General features: G+C 43.3%; 1 protein-coding gene across 2 annotated transcripts in view; it reads right to left on the reverse strand.

Moving 5' to 3' along the window:
• LOC307033164 (A disintegrin and metalloproteinase with thrombospondin motifs 2-like) overlaps nt 1-26,107 on the reverse strand; it is a 123,529-nt gene extending 97,422 nt beyond the window's left edge. For both annotated transcript variants that reach the window (XM_079671521.1, XM_079671520.1), the window contains exons 1-2: nt 25,816-26,107; nt 23,845-24,254 (exon numbers count right to left, since the gene is read on the reverse strand). In XM_079671521.1, coding sequence (XP_079527647.1) covers nt 23,845-24,254; nt 25,816-25,903 — 498 coding nt within the window. In that variant the 5' untranslated portion in view covers nt 25,904-26,107. The remainder of the gene's footprint in view (nt 1-23,844; nt 24,255-25,815) is intronic.
• Nucleotides 26,108-26,919: the final 812 nt, after the last annotated feature.

Genomic DNA, 26,919 nt, shown 5'->3' on the forward strand with positions numbered 1-26,919 from the left:
GAGGTTTTACTTATGTAACATCAGGGGGCCGGGAGATCAGACCCTAATACGCAGCTCGGCGAGCCACTAATAGCTATACTCCTCGACACATAAGCAGCAGCGGGCCGGGAGATGAGACCCTATAACACAGCCCAGCAGCGCGGCAGGAGCTTTACTCCTCGTCACATAAGCATCAGCGGGCCGGGAGATGAGACCCTATAATACAGCCCAGCAGCGCAGCGAGCACCAGGAGCCACACTCCTCGACACATAAGCAGCAGCGGGCCGGGAGATGAGACCCTATAACACAGCCCAGCAGCGCGGCAGGAGCTTTACTCTTCGTCACATAAGCATCAGCGGGCCGGGAGATGAGACCCTATAACAGCCCAGCAGCGCAGCGAGCTATCAGGAGCTATACTCCTCGTCACATAAGCATCAGCGGGCCGGGAGATGAGACCCTAACACAGCCCAGCAGCACAGCGAGCTATCAGGAGTCATACTCCTGCCACATAGTATCAAGGGGCAGGGAGATCAGACCCTATATATGCCCCAGCATCAGCCAAGCTAACAGGAGGTATTCTCCACGCAACACAAGCACGCATCGCATCGCACCTCAGCATCACATCAGGGCCGCGAGAGCTGCCCCACACGGCACTATAACGTCGGTAGATCAGAGAGGATTCACACATATACGCTGGCAGCCCCCCTATGCGGGCCGCAGCTCACCCTTCTTAACCGTTTCCCCTCTCCCACTGCATATTTCTGTCTAACACTCCTTGCTTCCACAGACTCGTCACATCGTAAGTCTACGTCCACGTTCAGCACTGCGCTATTCGTATAACACTCTGACATCGTTCACATCATCTATTGTTTTGGGGGTTCTCTCTCCTAATAGGCTCCTCCCTCTCCAACCCGAGACCTACACGGGACGTACAAATTAACTATTATCGTGTCACTCGCTACTCACTATAACATGTCATTTTCAGTGTACCCCAGTCATCTGCCTAGCTTCAGCAGTAGGATAGCTGCAGAAGTGTTGTCGATGCAGATCAGTGAAATTCCGCAGACTGTACCGTAGCAGATCAGAGATCAGACTCATCATTCACAAGTCAACAGCAGACTCAGATTCGCAATCCGACTGAATCAAGGTAACTTCTTTCACTGTGCTAACATAGCAGTCTCCGATCAACGATAACAAACAATGACTCGAGCGACAAGTGAGTCAGCGGAACTCACAGACCCAGATTCGGTGAGCGGACCGAACGGGCGGAGTACTCCACTCAGCGCGGAACAGCAACTTGTCGCGTGGTCTCATCATGGGTTTCAGACCCAGTGAGCGTCAACGTTCTGTACACAGATCATTCGACGACTTCTTAGTCAAGTCTAAGAAGCAATACGCAATCAACAAGCATTAAGATACAAACATGTTTAGATCAGGTTTGTGTAGCGGAGGTTAATGTAACGCTGGTTTATATGCTCGCGAAATGCAATTCAAATCACAATACACAAAGAGTGGACTGCCGCCCTCACTAGCTGCGCTATACGTACGTCTTAATTTGGATACTATGAGCCCCATCTCACCGGTAGGATCCTACGCCTGGCGATGCTGACTCATACGACTCAAGGACCCGTATGATCCGGATCTCCTCAATGACTAACTCAGAAGACCTCGAATCAATGTATTCACCATCACGTAGGGCAGGTTGCATCACTAACTGTACGGAGGCTTAGCCAGCGGCACATGTTCATCTATAAGCCAGTCGGGTAACTCCCATCTATATCTTCTCTCTGATCCAGAGAGTTGCAGGTAAGGTATCGCTGATATCACACGTGATTTTATTAGACATGCCAGTTGCAGGCTGACTTAGGCTCGAAGCTTACGTGCGCAGCTCTCCTTGCTTGTAACAGTCTCAAGATCGAAACCGAGCAATTCGGTCGACTGCACGCTTTAAGCTCGGATAGGTGCAATGCATTTGATACGTCGGTACTCATCAATGTCGACAGGTATGGAAATATAGCCCTGTAAATATGATGTCCTATGTCCTATTGTTTTCTGTCGTTCATGTTTTCATGTCGTAACCTACTTGCTGCAGGTCTCCCTCGGAAAAGAGATCGATGATCTCAATGGGACCACCTGGTTAAATAAAGGTTTGAGATGAAAGGAAACGCCACCTGGTAAGTTAAGTTCCTTCATCAAGTGGCCCGATCTCCTCATACTTCATTCAATTTCCTCTTTTTTCTTGGGGGGTTCTCATATGCTCATGACTGCATTTCCCCCTTTAGATATACGATTTCAGGATCGGGGTCTAATCGCCAAAGACTTAACATTTATTATGTGACATGTGTCAATAAATGTTCTCGTACAAAATGAAGTCTCTCCTGATTGAAATGAAGCTTAGCGTAAATTCTTTCAGGAAGACTGGTATACTTCAGGCCGCAGCTGCTTATAATCAGCTCATCACGGGCGTTCTCTTTAACCTATTACATTCACCTCATTCTCCAGCAGCCAATCACCGTGCTGCAGCCAAACTTTAAAATGGTTCTCCTCTCTCCTGCAGTCAGCTGTGATTTCAGGTCGTCATGCTGCCGCCTGCCTCCTCCCCATCCACCTCCTTTCATCATATCAGTGCCAGGAGAGTTATCCAAAGACCTCATCACACCTCCCCTTCATCCCATCTCCTCATCAAATCCAGATCTTCAGCATCATCACCAGTGTCTAGACCCCGGGGGGTTCTCATATGCTCACGGCTGCATTTCCCCCTTTAGATACACGATTTCAGGATCGGGGTCTAATCGCCAAAGACTTAACATTTATTATGTGACATCTGTCAATAAATGTCGTACAAAATGAAGTCTCTCCTGATTGAAATGGGGTTCAGCAAAAGAAACATGGAAAAATTGTGAATCTAATGTAGCACAAGAATACACAATGTTGCTGTGCTGCATTATAGATCGTAAAGGATGAAAATTATGTGTTCACAGAAAGTACAAACACACGAGATGATTGGATTTACCACCTGTTTTAGAGTCGATTTCAAAACGTTAAAGACAAAACACTTACGTGTTATACTTAAAATCTGTTCAAGTTTAAAATAAACAGCCACGCAAACGGTCTGTACCACATGCAAGCTCGTCCAGAGAAGTTTTTCATGTTCATCATCACTTTATGACTCAAAAATGTTTGTGTGTACAACAGTAAATATATTGAATTAGTCATTTTCAATAGTAAACAACAGTTAAAGACTGTTGATAGCAGCTGTTGTAGATGAAAAAGGCCTCATGTTGAGCAATGCCCGCTAAGAAGTTTAAGTTCTGCCTTGTCAAAACACAAAGTTGCTAGTTAATTTAAACAGTGACAAAGAAGTCGTTCAGCATGTACCTGCACGTTAGGTGAATTTAGCTCTCTGTAAACTAGATGTATATAAGAGGTCAAGTCAAGCTTACAGTGAAGATGTCCTCTGTGTCTAATATTTTTTGGCATCCACCAACGTGCTGAGAGAATGGCTTAAGGAGTATTTTCCACCCCTCAGTAATCTCTCTCTGTTGTTGTTCTCCTTTGTCTCGCCCCCTCAGCCGCCTGCCCTTCTTCCAGTGCTGTGATCCTGTCTGGTTATTAATTCATAGTTAAATCTAAACGGTCTGGACACTCGCACAACCCACCACTGCTGTTCATTTTACGCTTGAGAGGGCCACCACTGTGTGCCCTCGCCCACTGATGCCCAACAAACACACATGTATCAGCACACACATGAACATGGTCTCTTTCTCACGTTTTACTCTCTCATTTGTATACAAAGCAACTTCTCTGTCTATTAACATGAAGAAGTCAGGTGTTTTTGGCCTTCTCAACTGAATAGCAAACAGCGCACAGCTATGATCATTATATCTTTGGACCGTTCACAGAAAGAATGTAAATTATGGCTTTGCTTGTGCTGAAAACGTGCGAGCATTAGCATAGTTTAGATGCCATTTCCAACAAGCCATTCTGCTATCACAGTCTCAAGTGGCCAACTAACTACACATTTGTACACAGGTCCACACTCACTCCTTCAACATGCTGCTTCAAAGAATATTTTCACACGCTCATGCAGCTCATGCAACACACACACACACACACACACACACACACACACACACACACACACACACACACACACACACACACACACACACACACACACACACACACACACACACACACACACACACACACACACACACACACACACACACACACACACACACACACACACACCCTTGCTGTCAGGATAGTGATAAATTACAAGGAAAATGAAAAGGGGGGGCAGTAATTTCACACCTCCAGTGCTGGGCAACCAGTAATTAAATCCCTTCATTAGGTCAAATATTTGATTATGAAGAACCTAGGGGGAATGTAGTAATGACCTCCCTCCTTTTATGGGAGGTAAAGGAGGAGAGGAAATAAGAAACGAGTGAAAGCAAGGTTGAGGATGACAAAACATACTGTAGATAGCAATAAAGTAATCTACAAATTGTCTGTAGTCAGTGACTGTTTCTAACACCTCCTCCCCACTTCTCCCTCTCTGGATAGCTTGTGTGTTGTTGTAGTAAGTCGAAAACGCTGGCCGCAGCATATTGCTAATGTGTTGATGAAGGCAGCCGAGGCCAAAGGGAGTCTCTCTCTGGTGGAAGACAGACAGCGTGCGTGTTCGACAGACGAGTGAACATCGCTGGCCTCCGCCTCAACCCTCTCTGGGAAGCTGCTAGCCTGCTTCAGCCTGCGAGTGCATCTCCTCCACTCTGCTGTTCCTTGTACATTAGCCTCAGATAACACGGGGAGGGATTACGCACATTAAAAAGGCAGGAGTTTGTAGGATTAGCACAAAGTAGGAAAAGGAAGTGTCAGCTCATTTCATTCTCACTGGTGTTCATGTATATCATTATTTACTCATACATGTTATCTTATCAGTATTGAACTCACAAATGAAACACAAATTGGGAAGCGGTGAGAACTTAAATTAACTTGAAAAACAATGTTGTTGGCTAAAAAAAACTTGATTTAATTTATTGTGCCCTGAGGACAACTGCAAATCCATGTTGCATCAGCATTGTGTTTGCACTATATAGTTCCAAATGCTAATTTCTCTATTGATTACCTAATTATTCAATCCTAATAGACAAAAAATATATAGAGCTAGTCCATACTGAGGATGTGTAGCTGTGGAGATACAGTTTACAATACTGTTGATGAGGCAAAATCATTCGGCCATAAATCACACAGAGAGAGAGAAGGCCTGGTTCTTCGGCCTCACAGGCCCACAGCAAGAGACAAGGACACATTACAGTTAAGCACAAGTATGTAAACTATAAAAAAACACTTTAATAACATCTTCTTTTATGAGCTGCTGGCTTTCAGAATTAATTAATACATGTTTATGCAAGAATGCACCCGAACTTGGATGCTCCCGTTTCATATTTCACAGCTTTCCCTCAAACTCTACCCCTTCCCCGCTCGTGTGTGTGTGTGTGTGTGTGTGTGTGTGTGTGTGTGTGTGTGTGTGTGTGTGTGTGTGTGTGTGTGTGTGTGTGTGTGTGTGTGTGTGTGTGTGTGCGGTTGCTCGAATGCCAATGCCGTCATCAAAGGACATGTCAAAATGAAGACTCTCGCAGAGGCTGCTATCCAGTTCTCAGACACACATAAACATGAATACACACACACACTGCTTTAACTATGCTTTCATATCACGCCCTGGCAACGCCCACTGACTGCAGCATATCTCCACCGGTATCACCAAGGTTACCAGCGGTAGCCACGGATACCGTTGAAGTCGCCTGTGAAAATGTAGAGACTGGGTGTGGCCAAAGTGTAGTGTTAAAAAAATCCAGAATTAGGGACACAATTTGATGCTCATGCATTTTTTGAATTCAAAACATTGGAACTGCTTTTTTAGGTTTCACTGAACCAACTGATATTTGAATTACTTAAAATTATATTGTTAGAAAAAAACTTCAAATTCAAAATATGTCCGATGTGTCAAATATGCAAAGCTGTCTATCACAGTTTTGTTTTTCCATAAGCTGTGAAGGAAGTATAATCCTCTCCAGGTTTCAGTTAGCACTTTGCTTTTAGGTATCAGCATGCTTCACCTTTACACTAATCCAGCCACATGTTATGAAGAATCCAGGACACCGCAGCCCGAGTCTTTCTGTTTACACACCTCCTCCAACATAGTGTGTGTGTGCCTGATCCAACAAATGCATCAATAATACCAGGGTGCACGCAATAGCCGGTGAATTAGTTAGCCGATGTGAGAGCTTGAACTCATTGGCTTAAGGACCCAAGTTTAAAAATGTGTGTTTCCATGACAAAGGAGGGCCTCCGCCAGCACCCGTGCATCTGACACACAAATTGAGAACAAATATTCCCAGGCATGCTCCAAGCTTCACTCTCTGCCTGGTGTGTGTGTGTGTGTGTGTGTGTGTGTGTGTGTGTGTGTGTGTGTGTGTGTGTGTGTGTGTGTGTGTGTGTGTGTGTGTGTGTGTGTGTGTGTGTGTGTGTGTGTGTGTGTGTGTGTGTGTGTGTGTGTGTGTGGTTAAAAGAAAGGGAGAGATTGCTCTCCCCTTCAGGTATCGACACTAGGAATATTTGGATCCACTGAGCTGAGAAACAAAAAACAGTGAGATAAACTGTGTGTGTGACAGACGTCATGATAGACATCAATAATGTTATAAATGTCTGTTTCTAAGTATTTTAACCTGTCATGGAGGCCTCGTGAGGGGATCCGTCAACTCTTCCTATTTTCCTATTTCAATTTTTACCCAACGAGGAATTAGAGGTAAAATCCACTCTGGAGCCATTTTTTAACCGGTTTATAAACAGCAGTAATTGTATTACTTCTAATTCCAATTAAGTCTTCTAAGTTCCTTTAAACATAACTAAACTTTGTTCGGAGACACACTGCATCCCTCACTCTCCTTGAGAAAATGTGCCAATTTGAGTACAATCTGTTTGTTCAAGTGCACAAAGATCCACACACAAAACAGAGAAAATGAGACCAAACCAAAAAAGATATTGTGTCTATCCGCTGCAGCTTTATTGTAACAGAAGTGTGCAGCAGTCCCCTCTGACACTTGTTAAAAGAATAAGGTTTTTTGGAGAGAAGTGAAGAATGGAGAAAGCAGCACATTTCTGAATTTAGAGATTTCCAGTTAATGGTTAAATATAAGGATGTGGAAGGTGAAGGATTTGACAAATCTTTTCCATTTTGAGATGATGGGTTAAACTGATGGTTTTATCACTGCAAAAAATAGAAGCTACTTAGTTAATTGAGATATAAAACCGAGTAAAGATGCAAATATTCATATGTGAGAGGCTGGAAACTGTATCTTCTATAATTTTGCTTGAAAAATTACTTAAATGATAAAAAATGTTATCAAAATTGTTCTTGATATTCCTAATGTTACTAATTTAAAAGGCTTTCCCCATCATTTTCAATTATACACTGCAATTAAATAAGGGTTAAGGGTTTAGCACATACATGCATTTGCATATAAGTGAAGTTGCGAAAGGTAACAGTAAAAACGTTTGGCAAATCCTAAATAAACTATTAGGTAAACATAAGAAACAGGAAAATAATGCTCTAGAACAAAAAATCAATGATGCCCTGATAAAAGACCCTGCTGTATTGGCCAACTCTCTAAATGAGTATTTTATAAATAGTGCTCTGGACATCACAAAGCTCTTCCCGCCATCTGAGGTCTCCCATAGCCCGACTGTGGATACACATCCAGGTTGTGACCTGGAGGAAATCACAGAGGTTGAGATAAAACATATAATCTTAGGGTTAAGAGGTTCTAAGGCTAGGGATGCAGATGATTTAGACACCAACTTTATAAAGTGAAATATTGACCGCCGAATAAAACCAATTAGTATGCTAGTAAATCAATCTATCAGCACGAGGGAAGTTCCATCATCCTGGAAGGTGGCCACGGTGACACCGATTTTTAAATCTGGGGATAAGGCAATGATGTCCACCAATCAGCATCATCCCCTGTGTCTCTAAGGTAGCTGAGAAATGGGTGTCAAAACTAATCACCAAACATTTAGATAAAGTTTTCGCTCCACTCCACCAAATGCAGTTTGGTTTTCGTGCTCACCACTCCACGGAGACAGCTAACTGTGTCTTTCTGGAAAAGGTTAAATCTATGTTGGACACGAGCCCATATGCAGGTGCTGTCTTCCTTGATCTCAGGAAGGCTTTTGACACTGTTGACCACCAAGTGCTCCTTACAAAGCTGAGTATTTAAATTTTTCGGCAGATTCAATACATTGGTTAAAGTCTTACTTATCGAACAGAAAACAGTGTGTTTTGGTCAACGGAGCCAAATCCCCCTACCTTGTGAACCCTGTTGGGGTTCCACAAGGTTCCATTCTTGGACCATTACTGTTTTCTCTGTACATTAATGACTTGCCTAATGTATGTCCTGATTTGAATGTACACATGTATGCCGATAATGCGGTCATCTATTTGCATGGGAAAAATACTGAAATAATCACATCTTGTCTCTCTAATGCTTTGGACAAGCTTCAGCACTGGCTTAACAACATTTGCTTACAGTTCAATGCAAAAAAAACAGTATGCATGATGTTCAGTAAACGACCAGTCAAAATAGAAGGATCCAATTTGTTTTTAAACGGAGCAGAATTAGAACTAGTCTCCCACTTCAAGTATCTTGGAGTCATACTGGACTCAAACTTGACTTTTAAGAAACATATCAAGAAAGTATCCAATACCGTTAAATTCAACTTGCAACATTTTAAACAAATCAGACCTTTCTTAACTATCAATGCTGCAAAGTCATACCTCCACTGTATGATTCTATCCCACATTGAATACTGTTTTACAAACTGGTCGTTTGCTTGTGCCACAAACCTGAAACCCATAGAACAGCTGTACAAGAGAGCTATCAAGGTGTTTGACAGAAAGCCACATTCATACCACCACTCTACCATCCTTGATAGACACAATTTCTTGAGTTTTGACAAGTCTTTTAAAAGAATGTGTTTTTTTTATAAATGTTTACATGGACTGCCCCCCCCCCCCCCCCCCCCCAACCCCCTCCCTTCCTTAGGGGAATTCATCCACAAAAAACACACTGGATGCTGCACTAGATCAGAAACCAGAGGAGACTGTGAAGTCCGCCGTAGACGGATCACTTTTGGACAGAATGTCCTCTCCATTAAAAGCAGCTCATTGTGGAATAGCCTCCCAACTGAGATACGGGATTGTCCCACTCTCAATAGTTTTAAAGGTCAACTAAAAGAATGGTTGAGAAACAAACAGACGTGCAATCACCGCTAACTGCACTTTAACACAGGGGTATCTCCTCTTGCACCTTAGGTAGCTCTTGTATCTTCTCTTGCACTTTATATGCCGTTGCTGCTACATTGTACTGCCATGTGGTAAATACTTGTGTATGCTGCTCTTGCTCTTTTGCACTTTTTGCATATCATGTGTTTTGTTTTTGCAATGTTTGTAAAATGTAATTTTCTTAAATGTTTTATGTGAGGGACTGCGGATGGAAATTAGCTCAAAGCTAAATCTGGCACTGTTACGCTTGACACATTTGAATGTTTTAAGTGTCGTTACTGTGCATTGTCCCTGCCAAATAAACGATTAAATGAACATTTGTGAGTGTAAATTAAAACATTAACACATATACACAGCATCCCACCACAGCATCTGCTTCACAGGCTTTTGTAAGTGCAACATATCAGGTTGAAAACAGATATCGCTAATCATTAGACTTGCAAAGCATGTCCTCCCATCAAAAGCTATCTCTATTCACTCATGAACACATACCATCAAACATAGAGAAAAAGACAGACATTTATACAGAGTCCCCTCAGAGTAAAGTCACCACAGGCAAAAAATTAAAGACCAGAAAAGCTATCATACTGACAATCACATGGGAATCCTATCACATTCAAAAAATAAATAAATATGTGCTTGTGCACCCAAAAAAACCATCAGAAATACTTTGCCTCTCCTGCACACACACACGCACGCACAAATACGCACACACACAAACTGACACATGTGCATCATCCTCTTCCGGAGCTAAGGGATACAGTAGACTCTGTAATTCACACCCTGTCTGAGCTAAACCAGAGAATTCATCTGGAGGGGAAACACCAGGCTCCTCTATTGCCCCCAATTACTGAGGCCTGGATACGGAGTCAACAGCCACATTTTATAGAACCACATTGTCTGGGAGGAAATCAGCCCCCTTTTGGTCCTGCTTTGAGCTGTGCGAAAGCCACTTAAACTATCATATTCTGAAAGAGCGCAAAGATTGCTTGAGCTCCTTGAGGAAAAGGATTCAATACCATTTTGCAGAGAGACGTCCTGCACATTTATCTTTTTCCTGTTATTCTTTCACTGGGAAATAAACAGATAGCTTAATCCTGAGATCACACAGAGGCTTGTGCTTGGTAGTTCATATGGTACAAGGAAAGCCCATAGGTTCAATTTGTGTGCAATTTGCTGTGTGTGTGTGTGTGTGTGTGTGTGTGTGTGTGTGTGTGTGTGTGTGTGTGTGTGTGTGTGTGTGTGTGTGTGTGTGTGGGTGGGTGGGTGTGTGTGTGTGTGTGTGTGTGTGTGTGTGTGTGTGTGTGTGTGTGTGTGTGTGTGTGTGTGTGTGCGCGCATGTGTTTCAGGTCATTCTGCAAGCTCACCCGTATTGCCATTATACATCACAGCACAGCACCAGCGAGTGGCTGTGTCAAAAAGCCTGCTTCCCTCTCAGCCATATCTCATAGTTACCTCCCCTAACCAAATTACCCCCCAACCCCCGCCTCACCCATCCTACTCCTGTAGACACTGAGAGATGAGCTTCAGAAAACAGCTGCCTCACAAAGACAGCAGCCCCGTCCAGCAGCTTTTGAGAAGAAATAAGAGTAAACAAACGACCCTAAACAAATGGAGATCCTTACTATCATACTTCGGCTGAAAATAGAGATTCATTTAGAAATCAAACGCGTAAAATTACGCCATGAAAATCTAAATGCGCTGACATGTTCATATACATACTTTTCCATTTATGAGTGTCTATTACCAGTGCTATGACAATTTAAAGCCAGATCATTTTACATTCAGCAAAAATACTCTGGCACACAGCAATGCAGCAAGGAGCGGTTTGTTTGCCATAAGAAGAAGAGCCAGAGCTGCCACTGCCAAGCAGAACAACAAAAGACAGCCACTTTCAAAACTATCTCTCTTTATTATAAAACAAATAAACAAAATGGAATCTCAGTAAGGAATTAGAGCTTGTTGTTGGGATTTCAGATTAAAGTCACACATCCCCTCTGGTAAGGCATTTTCAAACCCATTTGCGTCAAAGTGACTCAACTGTTCCTGAGAAGTCTGTGTCTACGTTTTGGACCATGCACCCTCCAGTTGTCTTAATTGACTCTTTAAATCATTCTTAGCTTGTTAAAATTCTTAGTTTTTTCAAAAAATATCTATAAAAGCATACTGCGAGGATGGTACATAACAGAAAATCCTCTTTTTAAACTAAATGTACTTCTGTACGTCTATTCTTGGAGCACATACACTCATTACCAATCTGTGTGGGTGGAATGTAAAAACATCACAAAACTGTTCGCCTAAGACTGCATATTGAATCAACATGTTTTCACCTAAAATGATGAATGTCAGTCCAAGTGCGGTTCTTAGTGTTCATCTCACATCATCGTTTTACCAAAAAGAATCAAAGCCGTCTGTGAGATTTACGCCATGCAGAGCTTGAGAGTAAACTTGATAAAGTGGGCTTGCTGGTCACATTAGCAGGTAGAGCAGTTAGTGTAAGGAAACAACAGCTTGTGGCTCAGCTGGGGCTATGCCCTCTACGCTCTGTAGTGGGAGGGGGGGACAGGGACGTGGAGAGGGCAAAAGAGAGATAAAGATGGATGGGCAGTGGAGGACGGAGAAACAGCAAGAAAAAAGGCACATCGGACACAGATTGCTTTGGTTCAAAACATTAACATAATCTGAGCAGCAACTCTTTACCATGAGTCCCAAAACAAACTTTTAGTTAGGGATAGTTAGTGAATAATCCTGCCGTTTTAGAGAAAAAAGGACGGTGTTGTCTTACCAAGAAATAAAATGTGAATAACTAAGATCTAATGGAAAACAAAATCATAAAAACATCCAAAATAAACCCCTTTTGTTTGTTTTTTTCTCTGCTTTTCAAATCAAAGGGGCCTCAGCAACAACAAAAATCCCTTGTGTAATTATTTTCTCACTTTCATATGCAGGAAATATTTGGTTACTTTGCTTTCTATCTTTTAGGCGGGAAACCAAAGGAAGTGACAACCCTGTAGTAACACTACAACGAGGAAGATGGTGTGAGTAATAGAGAATCCTACGAAACAAGGGCAATTTCAGAGCTGATTGTGTTGAGTCATACTATGACACTATGACACACTTTAGATTTGCTATCCCAGAAATATAGAACTGTGATTTGGTTGCTGACTAAAAAGGGTGTAGTGTAAAGTCTAACGTATCTTTACTTTCTACTGACAAAGTGCTTTAGCTTTACTTAAATTAAGACCAATTGCAAATGGAGGTAAAAAAGCAGCTTGTAACAATGCATGCTGGGATGAAGCTATAAAAACTGCAATCCCTGACACATACCATGACTTGGACCTTTAATATAAGTGTGTGAGCATTGTGAATGGTCCCACTCCCTCCGAAAAGTGGCCCTGGGGTTTACTTCACCGCCTCAGGAAAGCCTTCAGTTCAACATCACAACCACTCAAAAACACATACAAAATATCAGTGGTAATGGAAAGGAACAGAAAAAGAAGAATGTACTTGGCGTACCAGGGTAGACTCAAAACTGCCTGGTCATTGTGACCCTTAACTGAGAAATTCCTTGAGCCAAGTCAGTAAAGAGTGGCCGTGGAAACAAAACAACACAGCTACAGAAGAGATCCTGGGAGCCAAGCCCGCTCTGAAAAGAAAAGTATGACGCCAGAATAATAAGAAACCATAATTCTCTAGTTTCCGAAATAAATGTGATCTCATATACCTTGCCCGTCATATGAAACTCCAATCGATACTTGGAGAGTAAAGAGTGCCACACTAAATTCAACTCCACTCAGAACAGACGGAATAGGTTTCCTCTCATGTTTAATCATAAATAATGTTTATTTAGCTGATTATTGATTAAATCCTCTTGAAGACATTCATATTTGAACAGTTGTTCTTTATTTATTATATTGTCATGTTTGGCACAAACACTTGTGTTTCATGCCGAGCTGAATTGAAAATATGGCTATAGAGATGAGAAAGAGAAGGTACACACAACTCCATATGGGCCGACGTGCCCTCTGCAAACAGACAGACAGACAGACAGACAGAAAAGGACATAGCTAGGCACAGAATGTTTTTTGTTTTCCGCCACCGGTGAGCGAGAGGAAGAGATGGGAAGGGAAAAGAGACGGGGGTGGTAGCGGTTTCGCGTTGTCACACACCAGCAAAAAGGACAGAGAGGAGGGCCCTGTCACATCGCATCAGAGTCAGCTGCAGCCACACCCGCCCTGCGAGCATGCACCCTCCTGCTGGGAGAGGGGGACAGGAGGAGAGGAGAGTATCACCCCTTTCTATTCTATTCCTCCATTAGTATCTCTTCTGCAGTGTGTGTCATCTTATCTCATTCCTCGTGTAGCCTGCCTCACATGCAGCAGTCAGTTGTGCTACTAGATTACAGTTTGGCTGCAAGGCGGTGGGAGGTGGAGGTGTGTGGGTTAAAGTGGGGAGACGGTTCAGAAAGGGAGAACGAGGATTAGAAATGAACTGTGGAGTAGGAGCACAACCTGACAATAAGTCCCTTCTCCCTGGTGTGTCTGTGTCTGAGTGTCAGTGTGTATGAAAGAGAGAGGCAAAGGATTCGCTTCTGAGAAAAAAAACATTTGCCTTTGTGTTCCAAGAGATGCTGTCAATCATCGCACTGTAAGGAGCTGTGTGTGTGTGTGTGTGTGTGTGTGTGTGTGTGTGTGTGTGTGTGTGTGTGTGTGTGTGTGTGTGTGTGTGTGTGTGTGTGTGTGTGTGTGTGTGTGTGTGTGTGTGTGTGTGTGTGTGTGTGTGTGTGTGTGTGTGTGTGTGTGTGTGTGTGTCAGTTACAAGGATGCCACATTTTTGCTATGGCCATTAACATAACCAATAATAGACTATGTCTGACAGCAGAGCTATTTTATCATTTGCTCCTTCATTGCTATTTTAATAGATGAGAACCTTAATGCACTTTGTGTCGCACTAAGCCACCCAAACAGCACCACATACTCCCAACACAAGGCGATTCATCACAGTGTAGGGGCCTCAACGGTCATCACACAAACGCTCAAATATACACAAGGTGGAGCAGAACAAAGCTTGCTGTAAACATGCTTCTTTATTGATCTGTGTTTATCTTTACTCTTTCCAAGGAGGTCAGAGGTCAGGACTGGCTACTGGCAGCAGGAAGTAACAATAATCTAGTAATGACATTTAGTCAAGGACACTGTAACATAGAAGAGGAGACCTGAGATTTTAAATGAGATACTGGAAAGACCTGGGGGATAGAAAAACTGAAAGTTAGGAACACCAATATACTGTTAATGAGTTAAGCACTCACATACTCATAAACTGACCCAAATCTCGCAGTCACAGTGTTTCAGGATAAATAAGGGCAAATATCGTATGGTATTGATAGAATATACTTGTTTTATACAGCAGGTGTGGCAATACGATGGCATCTTTAAACACCTTTTAGCCAGGCATTAGATGAGACGGTCTCAATCAACATCATTAAAAGTCCAACACGGAAAAGATAGCTACCACAAAGACGGCAAATACAATCTACTGTAGAGCGTTAATCGTCTGCAACCTGGTTTAAATGCAATGCAGGCACTTACATGTTCACCAGTAATCAGGACCATCCCTGGGATGCATCTACTTACATGTATCACACATTTTCTCAAGTAAAAAGATATGATTCTGATTGGCATCGTCATAAAAAAGGGATTTTAACTGATGGATGTGACTCAAGATATAAACTGTAAACATTTCACACTGTGGGATATGACTGACAGGATGGGATTTTTTATAATCTATCTTTTTAAATATATGTATTATTTAAAGCTCTTAGAATTATTGGTTTGGTTCTCAAATATCTTACAAGGACATGAACAGAATAGTGGCTGGATTTTTTTGCGATAAATATTTCTTGTGAACTATATCACCCTGCGGTTGCAAATGTGGAGAAGGTGCTCGGCTCTGCCCTGAACCAGAAGAAACATCAGGCACCTTGGAAGCACAACCATACAGTAACTCAATCTCACACAGAGCTATACATGGACAAGGTCATCTCAAAGTCTCCATTACATATTGGCCAACAGATTACATAATTGTAAGGCTGTATCCAAAGCTTTCCTTGTACTCTCTGGCAGACGATCAGTCACAGTGATCAAAGTGTTAGATGTGTTTCTTTGTTTCTGCTGCTTCACTTCAGCCCCCACAGAGTCAGTTATTAGAATACAATATATTATTATATAATATATTGCATATGCTGGTAAACTAACAATTCCCGAGATCCTCATGCACTGACAAAAAACCCCAAACATAACACACTGAGACAGAAAGTGATTATTTATATTGTGGAAGACAAAAACAGCAGCCTTAGTAAGATAAGAAGGGTGTGAGTTTCTGTTATGAGGTGCGATTCTTGCCGTTTAGCTGCCTGCTGCATGAAAAGCCAGGCAAAATGATTTGCAAGCATGGAGTGTATGCAAACAGACAGACAGACAGACAGGCTTTGTTAAGGAACAAGCAAACAGAAAATACTAACGAGACAGATAAACAACTCAACCCAGTGGAAGAACAAATACAACTAATTAGATCAGGCTGGGACTAAATGTGCACATATTTCTAAAGTGTAGGGGGTTCAAGTATGCACTCATACAGGGAAAGCAACCGACTAACATTAAATATCCATGATCAGTAAAAGAAGTGCACTAGCTTCTGGAAGCAGACAACTGACCTTAGCGGAGAGAAAGAGACAATAGAAAGTGAAATTATTTATGCAAATCAAGAAGAGTCCTCCCTCTCTGTCTAAATTCTCCATCCCTCCTGACTGAGCAGGTGGCGACGGTTATGATGCTGCAGTTGTTCTTGTTTGGGTTTGGGCACATTAAGATTCCACCGCGCTCTTCCTCCCCCTCTTTGTGTTCCTATCGTTTCCCTCCACCTACCCTCCCTCCCTCGCTCCCTTCTTTCTCTCTCATCCTTGCTCTCTCTCATGTTGTGTTTTGTTTGTGAGGATTGTGTGGGGAAAACTTTAAGAGTACAAAGCCACCTGTGTGGCGGCTGGGAGGGAAAGCGGCGTGGCCACCGGAGACATGTGCCGGGTCAGCCAGGGGTGTGCCGGCAAGACAGGGCTGTTAGCATGCTGGAACACGTTGGACCATGTCTCGCTCCGTCTCCAAGATCCTCCACGGAGGCTGCTGGGGCCTGTTAGCTGGAGAAATGCTGATGTTGCTAGCATCGATTAGTTTTCTGCTCGGCCTTGTGGCCTGTGGGACTCGCTGGCTGACTGATTGACTGACAGGCACAGTGACTGACTGCAAAAAGAAAAATCCAATAATGCTTGGTATATATCTTTTTTTATTGTATTAGTTTATGCTATTTATCTTGCAGATAACTTGTCATTCATCCTCTAGGCACATCTGTATTGAGAGTTACTGTATGTACATGGCAATCACGAGATGAAAGCCACAGCATGTTTGGAGCATTGTGTAACCACGTTATTCACAAAAACATAAACCTCAAATACTTGAAGTCTTCCTTTCCTATAATCACACCTTATTTATTAACTTGACCTCTCAGACTTCACAGTTGTTCAGCTAGTGGAATCTGCACTCACCTTTAATTGGAAAGAGGTCATTTTCAGTATGTGCGGTTGTGACTGCTTTTTAAAAAGGGTATGAAATAAGTTGTATGACTGGCTGAGAAGATAACTAATGAATCCCTACTGTACACCATCTGTTATTCCACTTCAACCCTCTTTTTTTGCAAAAGACACTGCATGTGTAAACACCAAAATAAGGAGCAATGACTATGCACTGGTCATTGATCTGTTAAACACTCAAGCCCCGGTCTCTGATATCACCATGACATCATGTACACTGGGTTATCCCGTCTCTACTGGAGACTATCTACAGTATAGTATATATTGCTGCATCATTCCAGGCTGTTGGAGCCATTCTAAGTATCAAAACAGCCTGATGTTATCGTGACATCACAGAGGTGTTTCCCTATAATCATTGGGGTTCCACTGTTCCATTTCCTCGAATGAATCCTTTTATTTCAACCACTCAAACAAACCATGTGCTGTGAGGCAGCACTACGTGAATGACAGAGAGCGAGACGAAAGAGAGTCAAGGGGGCTGGTTAAGTGCACTGAGTGAGCGGCAGTAATCACAGCTCTGGTAAAAGCACTCCTTTGCTCTGTATAGTGTTCCTCAGAATGGGCCCACTCTCTGTCTGACTCTCTCTCTTGCTCCCTCTCTCTCTCTCCATTTCTCTCTCTGTCTGATAATAGCTCTAGATTGAATAATTGCGTGTTTGAATGGAGCTACGCTGCAGGGTGGAACCTGCAATCAGATACCAAGAAGATGTTTCTCTCTCTCGCTGTCTCTCCATTCATACAAAGCCTCAGCAGCCTCTCCACACCCGGCCCTCCCTCTAGCCATAAGGTTCCAGCATGCGATCCTCAACCATCACCCCTCCACTTGTTTTGTTTTTTCCTACACACAGCCCACTCTACACTGCTAGTGAGGGCTGGGGTCAATAACAGCTGTGTGCCGTGCTGTAATTGATGTCATCATTTCAATTTGAGCTGATTACAGTTGAGAGCTGCTTATCGTGTGACCCGGGGTGGAATAACACACTGTAGGGCCCACTGAGCTACCACGCCTGACCAAGCTAAAGTGCCGGGCTGGCAGAATGGATGGATGAGTTGGCTCCGCCTGCAGGCCTGCCTTCTCTATTGACTCTTAATGTGGAGGTAATGACTGAGTGTATTCAAGGGGCAGGGCTGGCACGACACGTGTTGGTGCCGCTGGCATTTAGTGTAGTTCTGGAGCTGTAACTGTGATTGGCCGGCCCCCCTGTCAACACTCTCCCATGATTAAGCCCTCTGCTGGCACAGCACTGGGTGTACAGTGTGTGTGCATAGCCTGCGCGCGTGTTTAGTGGCTCTGTAATGTTAAGGAGCTTTACAACCTCCCTAATTAAATACATTTCACGATAACAACCTAATTGTATTAAATTAATATTTAAAAAAATATTTTTATAGTATTGGCAAATAAGGTGCCATCGAGCAGCCACCCACTGACAAAAAAATAAACAAAACACCTGTCAATGCTTTGGCATTTCTCCTTGTTGTTAAATCCTTTCACTGAAAACACCAAAATAACACTGCCGCCTTCCAGCATTCCTGCTGTGCACTAATAACACACATGAACCGACTGAAGCACGCAGCCATATATAAATATGGCATATCAGAAAATACAAAGGGCAACACCTCTACAGGATCAGGGATAATTACCTTAAAAATATGATATTGCCCATACTACGCAAAGAGCAGGCATAAAACATCCCCTAGTTAGATAGACTGGGACGATCTGTTATAGTAAGATATAGATGTAGCTTCTTGGCTCTTCTTGGCAATACCCTGAACCCTCAACACCAGGTGTCTGATCAACACTTGGGAGCAGAGCTGCAGCTAAAAACAGACAAAGACTGCTCACTAAAGGAACAGCGTCTCTTGCTGTCTCTTTCTTTTTTTACCGTAGCTTGGAAACTGTGGGTGTTGGGGAGCAAAAAGCTGTCTGCCACATTCTTTTTCTCTCTTTCTCTGTCATTTTCCTGACTCTTTTAATACCATCATTAGGAGAGCTCTCCTGCTTGTTGCTTCCGCTGCTGGCCAAGAAACACAAGACTGAGCAAGAGCGAGGGAAAAGAGGGGTGGAGACACGGAGGGAAATGTGTGCACAGGTTTTTGTCATATAGTGAGGTAAAGATGGTCCACAGTATCTGGGTGCTACAGTATCCTTAAATGCTGTGTGTTTTCAGCATTCCCACTTTAGCAAAGGTGTGCAAGTGTGTGTAAATTGGTACATCGCAGCTGTATCAACACGTGTCCTATCTGTCTTCCAGGTGCTCATGCACCTGGATTTTAGGAGTAAACCCTCAAATTTGGGGCAACGCACTTCCTCTGTTACAAAGTGTGGGCCATGAAGATCACTTCTCACCCAGCTGGATCTCATTTCTGGCCTGCATGCACGCCTATCAGCTCCACAGACCAGTGTGACCCTCTGTTCCCACGGTAACCTGAGGCCAAGAAACCATTTGTCAGATCTCACTGATTATCTTAGGTGCTGCGGCCCAGCTGGACGACAGGAAGCCTCACATAGGAATTAGAGATTTGTGGACGTTCAGCACTGCAATCAGAGTATGTGTTGATGTGCGTGTGTCAACAGGTAAAGTATGGTAATTATTTTAATCATCTAGCAGCTTAAACATTATGACTGTATTTTTCTGTTAATTACATTGGGGGTAATTTAAGGATATTTAAGACTATTGGACATGGACTGCTCATATCTAAAACTAATCGCTATCCACAGACTCTGTGTTTCTTCGCCTTGTTAAATCATGACAATGAACATGAGAACATGTTCTGACTCTGGTAGTTAACATGATTAATAACCAATAGAAGAACTTACTTTTATCAATGCCAAAAAACCTTAAATAGACATGTTTCTCAAAATGTATTCAATGAAAAATAATGAACTTCCAAAGTGAAAATGAAAGCATCTCTGAGTGAGTGTGACAGCATTGCTATCAGACAGTGTAGGCACACTGTACAGCAGGGCTATTCAATTGGCGGCCCGCGGGCCAAATCCAGCCCCAGGGTGATATTTACTGGCCCTTGGAGTATAATGTTCTCCACATCTCTGTGTGAATGATTAGATCATTTCACCTAAATGAAATCAAATTAAATGATGTTGATGGTTAAGTTAGCTTCACATGTAGGCCTACTGAGTTCTGAACGTGCCATTTAGATCTATAAAGGCCTTGGGGCTATGTTGTTGATTTAATTAAACACAATATGCACTCCACTATGCTGTTGTAGTATTTACTGTATCTGAAGCTCTTAATATGATTGCTCATATTTCAAGCCATCTTTTCCCCGGCCCCTTGCTTTGGATCATTTTCATCAACCGTCCCCCAAACTAATTGAATAGCCCTGGTGTACAGTGTAACAGTCCACACTTAACTCATTTGGCACATCATAATGACAGAATTATTGAGCAAGGAGAAATGAAATGGCACTAATTTTGTAATTCCCATTACTATGTCTCAGTTTCTTCTAGAAAAGGGAAAAGCAGTAGCTCTGCTGACACTCAACATTCCACATAAGACACACACATGAATGCACCTGACCTCACACCCACATGTGTACAAAATCAGACCAACACAGCTAACATCCCCCACATCCCTGAACAAACACTGTAGGTGAGGCTGAAGGAAAGGCCACAAGTGGGGACAGAGGTTCAGACACACACATACTGTACATGCCTGTATGTGATCACATGGAAGTTCAGGAATTTAGATCTTGGTACGTTCTGTGATGTCTTAAAATCCACTCAGAAAATCTGAAGTCATCTCGCATTGTGAGTCTGTGTGTGTCTGAAAATACAGCCCCTGAGAAGAAATTATCTTTTTTCAGAATTTCACCTTATTCATCCCAAAGCATTACAAAAATAACATTGGTTCTGAAAGGGTTTCTTTCTATTACCTTAAAGGCTAAAAAGAACATAAACGGAACGTTGTTAAAATAAAGGTAAAGTTATCAGTAACACATCTGATATATGACTTTAGAGAGTGGCTGTATCCAACAGGAAAGTGCCCTTCACTTTGCATCAATATAGCAGAGGAGAAACATTGTCATGTGTCATCACTTCAAACCCTTACATGAATATACATTGTACTACAGCATTTGTACATAATAAACTATTGACAAAGTGTTTTTCGCAGCTGCTGTTTGACACATGGGAAAATTGTTGATAAGAATATTAGTATGATTTGACCCAGCATGCACAAAACAAGGGCCCTAAAACCAAAGCAGCTAAATAGAATTCAGCCATCTACAAGGAAGCATTCAAACCAACATTTGTTCACAGACACCCATACATTCACATATGAAGTGGAAACCTCCCAAGCTTATGAGATTTTATTTTAGTGTGATTCATGCTATTCTGCACTCAGCACACACAAACGCACAGTCTCAGCGGAAGTTAATTTCATCAGCACTGCACTGATGTAGGACACACACACACACACACACACACACACACACACACACACACACACACACACACACACACACACACACACACACACACACACACACACACACACACACACACACACACACACACACACACACACACACACACACACACACACACACACACACACACACACACACACACACACACACACACACACACCTTCCTTTCAACCATCCAGAAAACTAACCAGCTGATCACAGCTTCTGTTCGCTGGAATCCAATTCCCTCCAAAGGTCATTTGTCCATTCAAAGATTTTCCTTTTTGCCATGCGCTCCCTCGTGCTCTCTTATTTATTCTGGTCATTTGTTACTTGTTGAAATCTATACTCTTTGCCCTCTTTATGTTTCCCTCTTTATTGTTATTTTCTTGTATTTTGGTTTGAACCCTATCTGGCCCTGTCTCCGCTTGCTTTCTCTTCTTCCCCTCATCACATACCCTGGATTGCAGCCAGGAAGAGGTTCTTGGCTGGAAATGGCAAACCAGGACAGAAAAGGCTCCGACCAGGTGGCCGGGTCACTGAGGAAGGGGCACAGCGGGACAGGGCGGGACTATGTGGCTCTGCTGGGTTTGAACAGGCAGATGCGGGCAGAGCTGATAGGCAGAGTCTGACAGAGCACAGTGTTCCTTGGCATGCCTAAGGAGGCTGTAAGAATTGATTAGTAATGACATGAGTTGTTCAGGGGCGTGGAGAAACAAATTAAATATAAGTGGACAGCACTAATGTAATGATTACAATGGTTGTGTGTGATTATTTGGTGTGGCTAACAGCGCAGATATCAATAATGTTTGTCTTGTAAATTTGCATTGTGACAATATTATTTTACTCATCAGCAGTCACAGTCAAATTATAAGAGATTACATTTTAAAACAGCCTAAAGAAACATGATTTATTAAAATGATAGGTACATATTTTTTAGCATTTATTAGAAACAAACTGACATGCTCATAATTTCTTCTGGCCCTTTTTATTATTTTTAGATTTTCTGATTGAAAGACAGTGAAAAAAAAAGAGAATTGGTGCTTAAAAGTGAAGAAAATCATCTAAGATACCAACTTTATTCATGAAACTTTGAATATATGCAGCGTGTCCATCCTAGTGCATGATTGAAACAACATTGAACACATTGTTTCAACGCACAACCACTGGACAAATAAACTGTATAGGTTACCTTTAAGAATGAATTTATGCAGATAAGAAAGACTGATGCTGCTGTGTCCCATCTATTTAATATGAGTCACATTAAGCATTTCAATATAGATAGGAAGAATGACTATAGTAACCAACACAACACATACAGTTCACATAGGCATGAGTATCATTTGATGTAAGACAGACTTGAAAGCGTGTGAACCTATCCTTAAAAATCCTGGCATGCCTTGCAGTGCAGTCAGACTGGGACGATCTGTTATCTATAACACTTTGAGCAACCTTTCCTAGAAATTGCCAATAGGCCTTGGAACGACAGGCTGAAGCGAGCAGCAGTGAGTTGCTGCCGGCTGGTGTCAGGCTAAGTGGGCATGTCAGGCCTGTGCCTGGCTCCCTGCCTGCTCTCAGCTGCTCTGTCCCCTGTGTCCTCGACCCTAAACGGATCCAGTCGCTGCTACTCAGTTCCAGTGGTGGGCTGATTTGGATGACTAATGAACACTTTTCCTAATGAGGGGAACTCCTCCCCTCATTCCCTGTACACATCCTCTTGCCCATTTTTACTCCTATTTACTGGCCTTTTCCCCCCTGCGGCTTATCTCTCTCACTTGTCGCTTCCACCTCTTCCTCGGGCACACTGGTCTTCATCTTTCTGCATCCTCTCATCTCAGCAGTGCACATTCTTCACACGGCCAATGTCTCACTTCCCTCTCTTGCTGACGGCCATTCACCAACTGTTTGCCATCTCTTTTCCTTTTCCTCTATTCATCGTCAGCTCTTTTAAAAGCATTTACAATTCAGGCTCTTTGAGCAACTGTTGTACAACCAAAATATGTTACAGTGGCAGCCTCAATTCAAATGCTGTTTTAGTGTCTGCTATTTGGACAGTCCTTCAGCATCCATAGGTAAAGGGGCAAGCCAGAGAAATATATTTTTTGAAAGCATATGAACTTATTCATGGACAATCAGATGAATCCTTTAATAATACCATCACCCTTTTACTTGCACACCAGAGTGATGAAAAAATAACTAGGTATTTACCCACTTTAGAGGACTTCAGCCTCTTAGGACTCTGAGCTGTGAAGTTAACCTGAAAGACTGACCAAGTAGGACAGGGGTCAAAGGGCAACAATCTCTTGCCTTTTTATACACAGCATTCCTCCCTGCAAAACAGCTAGCATCCTCTACTCTTTTGTATGCCCTCATGTCCTTCTGTCCACGGCGAGCTCAGTGAACACTACAGCATCTGACAGATAACAGGTAACACAGGTTTTCCACTCACCAGGCCGTCACAGTTGCTGATAGCAACAGATGCTCCTGGTGTGTCTGCGATGTCCCCAACGTACAAACATTCATTGTGGAGAGGCTCAGAGTGCCGGGCGCTGTCGCTGTCATCATGCCACTCCATCTTGGCTCCGGGGGCCACCAGCCTGGCATTGTGGCGCAGGCGCAGGTGGAACTCCCGGCCGAAGATTGTGACGTTGTAGTAAAGCCTTTCCTGAAAGGCCCCTGGCTCTCCTTTTGGTCCTTCCCACTCATCATTGCCTACTCCTACCTCCCTCTTCCGGCGCCTACGGGACTGCCCTCCTGCCATGCGGCCAGCCGAGACGGCATGTGACAGGAAGCGGCCCTCTGCGTCCACACTGATCGGCCTCACCAGTCCATATTCCCCCAGGACATGCTGCAGGGAGTCTGGGAACAGGGAAATAAAGGGGAGGGAAGTGGGAGAGACAGGAGAGCATTAGGAAGGGCCAGGTGAGAGAGATTGTTATTTTGGTTGAGTAAGAAGATTGGAAAATGTGGAAAACAGGAGGAAGGAAGAACATTGGAGTTTTAAGATAAGATAAATCAACCACAGGATGGAGAAAATGAGGAATCATGAGTGGAGTGGGCATATGGGGGTGGGAAAAGAGGTAAGGCGGAAAAATAAAGGATTAGAGAAATGTCAAGCATGCCATGGAATTATTTATTCCTTATTCTGCGTCACAGGAAACACACACAACAAAAAGATACAAGCAGTAACCTTTAACACACACACGCACGCGCAAACACACGCGCACACAGGAGCACAGCCCCACCCATGAACCCAGAGGCGACCCCGGTGCTCGGCAGTGCGCGTTTGGAAACGGCAGCCTCAGCAGTGCGCGCTGCGCTCCTGACACCTTCTGTGCCCTTCTACCGTCAACAGGAAAGCCAGTACAAGATCAAGGTGCTAATTGCGGCTTTCTCACGCTGTTTTCTCACCGTCAGGCTGCTCGATCCGAGAGAAATGATTTCAATAACCTCTACACTAAATGGATATAAAAAGGAAAATAAATTATCCTAAAACGCGCTTTTAATAAATCGGCCATGATCCACATCAAAATGCATTTAAAAATACTTATTATAATCGTTAAGCGTGATAAATAATGCACTATAAGTAATGACACCTAAAGTAAATGTATTTGTCCGACATTGCCTTGGATTAAACAACATTTCATGTGACAGTGACAACACGTGCATTTTAAGCGACCTGACACACACACACACACACACACACACACACACACACACACACACACACACACACACACACACACACACGGCACTTAAAGGTGTCAATTCCATCAGAAACAGAGAGACAGAGAGTATGCTAACAGCTTATTTGTGGTCCTCGCACGCACTTGATATTGTATTATTATTATTATTTGGTTATTTAACTGTCAGATTTAATTTAAAGTTTGCAGACTGATAAAACCTAACATACGCTGTTAATATTTATTGAGCCCCCTGTCAAAGGGATGATTTGATAATAGTGTGATCAATAGGCTGACATCCGACTCCAGCGTCCTGTGACAGATCGATAGATGCGACAGCGGCAGAATCAGATAATGTTAGGCTACTTCCCTGCAAAACCCGACAGTAAACCCGTGCATCTGATGGCCTTTTACACTCCAGATAGATAACATTATCCCCATAGTGGGAGAAAGAAAACCACAACACTGCTTGCACGGCGGAGGGGAAGACCCTGCAAACACCACAACAGGACGCACAGAAGTTGCAAATGCGTCCTACTATGTTGTTTGCAAAAGCTGCAAAAAGCATGCCAACATTAAACCCAAGCAGGAGAAACCGGACAGTGTTTTTGCCGTTTCGTTGAGCTTCAGACTTCCAGAGAGCGCATGAAGAGCCCGGACAGATAAGAGATCAGCAGATACGTAGAACAACATAAACACTGACCACGTTAAATTGTAGCCTACTGTACTGTACGTACCAACGCTACTGGCGATGTAAAGGCCGCTGGTGTGCAGCAGAAAGGCCGGTAGAATAATTAGGACAGTAAATCCATGCGAGAGACCCATGGCAGCTCCGAACTGCGCAGGTGAGAGAGTGGGACTCCGGGCTCCAGTGTGGTGAAGTTCCCCGCCTGGCGCGACCAGCCACGCCACGACAGCAACAGCACAGCAGCCCGCAACTAGACTGCCAAGTGCACCGGGAGAGACGGAGCTCTCCTCCCCTCTCTCTCTCCTCCTCTCTGCCGAGGTCTCTCTCTCTCTTACTCTCTCTCTCTCCCACTCACACACTCTCACTCAACTCTCCTCCTCCTCTATGTCTCTTTTTCTCTCAACTCCTCACTCACAATGCCCCCCCACTCTCAGCTTTAGTGCTCTGACAACTCCCCGACTCTGTGTGCACACACACACACACACACACACACACACACACACACACACACACACACACACACACACACACACACACACACACACACACACACACACACACACACACACACACACACACACACACACACACACACACACACACACACACACACACACACACCGGGCGCCCACACACTCCCCTGTGAGATGAGAGGATATTTCAGAGAGGACTGACTGGCCCGCTGACAGCTCGCATTGACAAGAACTGCAATTAAATTAACTAACAAGATGCTTTATCACACCTCCAGCGTGTGGCAGGATGCAAACGTGATTTTTTTTTGCAACTTGGGCAACTCTTTCTGTTATGAAAACTACTGTTCAACTCTCCCCTCCGCTGGTCCCTGATGTGCTGCATACTCTTTCAATGTCCCGTCAAGCGTCATGGGTTGGAGAGCAGCAGCGCCCCGTGTGTTTCACAGGAGGAAACTGTCAGTTTTGCAGGGCCCAAGGGTCCAATTTACAGACAGAGAAAAAGCCTTACTGGCCCTAACCTGCTTGCCCTCATTTAACACACCATTTACTCCTTTTGACCACTAATCTTATATTGTTGCAAACACTGATCAGCTGCATAAGGCCAACAAATTATTTAAACAGGCCGCATTATCTTTTCAGAAATGATTCCGCTTTTTCATCTCTTTTAAAATTAATATAAT

This window comes from Notothenia rossii (assembly GCF_949606895.1).
Source record: "Notothenia rossii genome assembly, chromosome: 3".
Classification (NCBI taxonomy): Eukaryota; Metazoa; Chordata; class Actinopteri; order Perciformes; family Nototheniidae; genus Notothenia; species Notothenia rossii.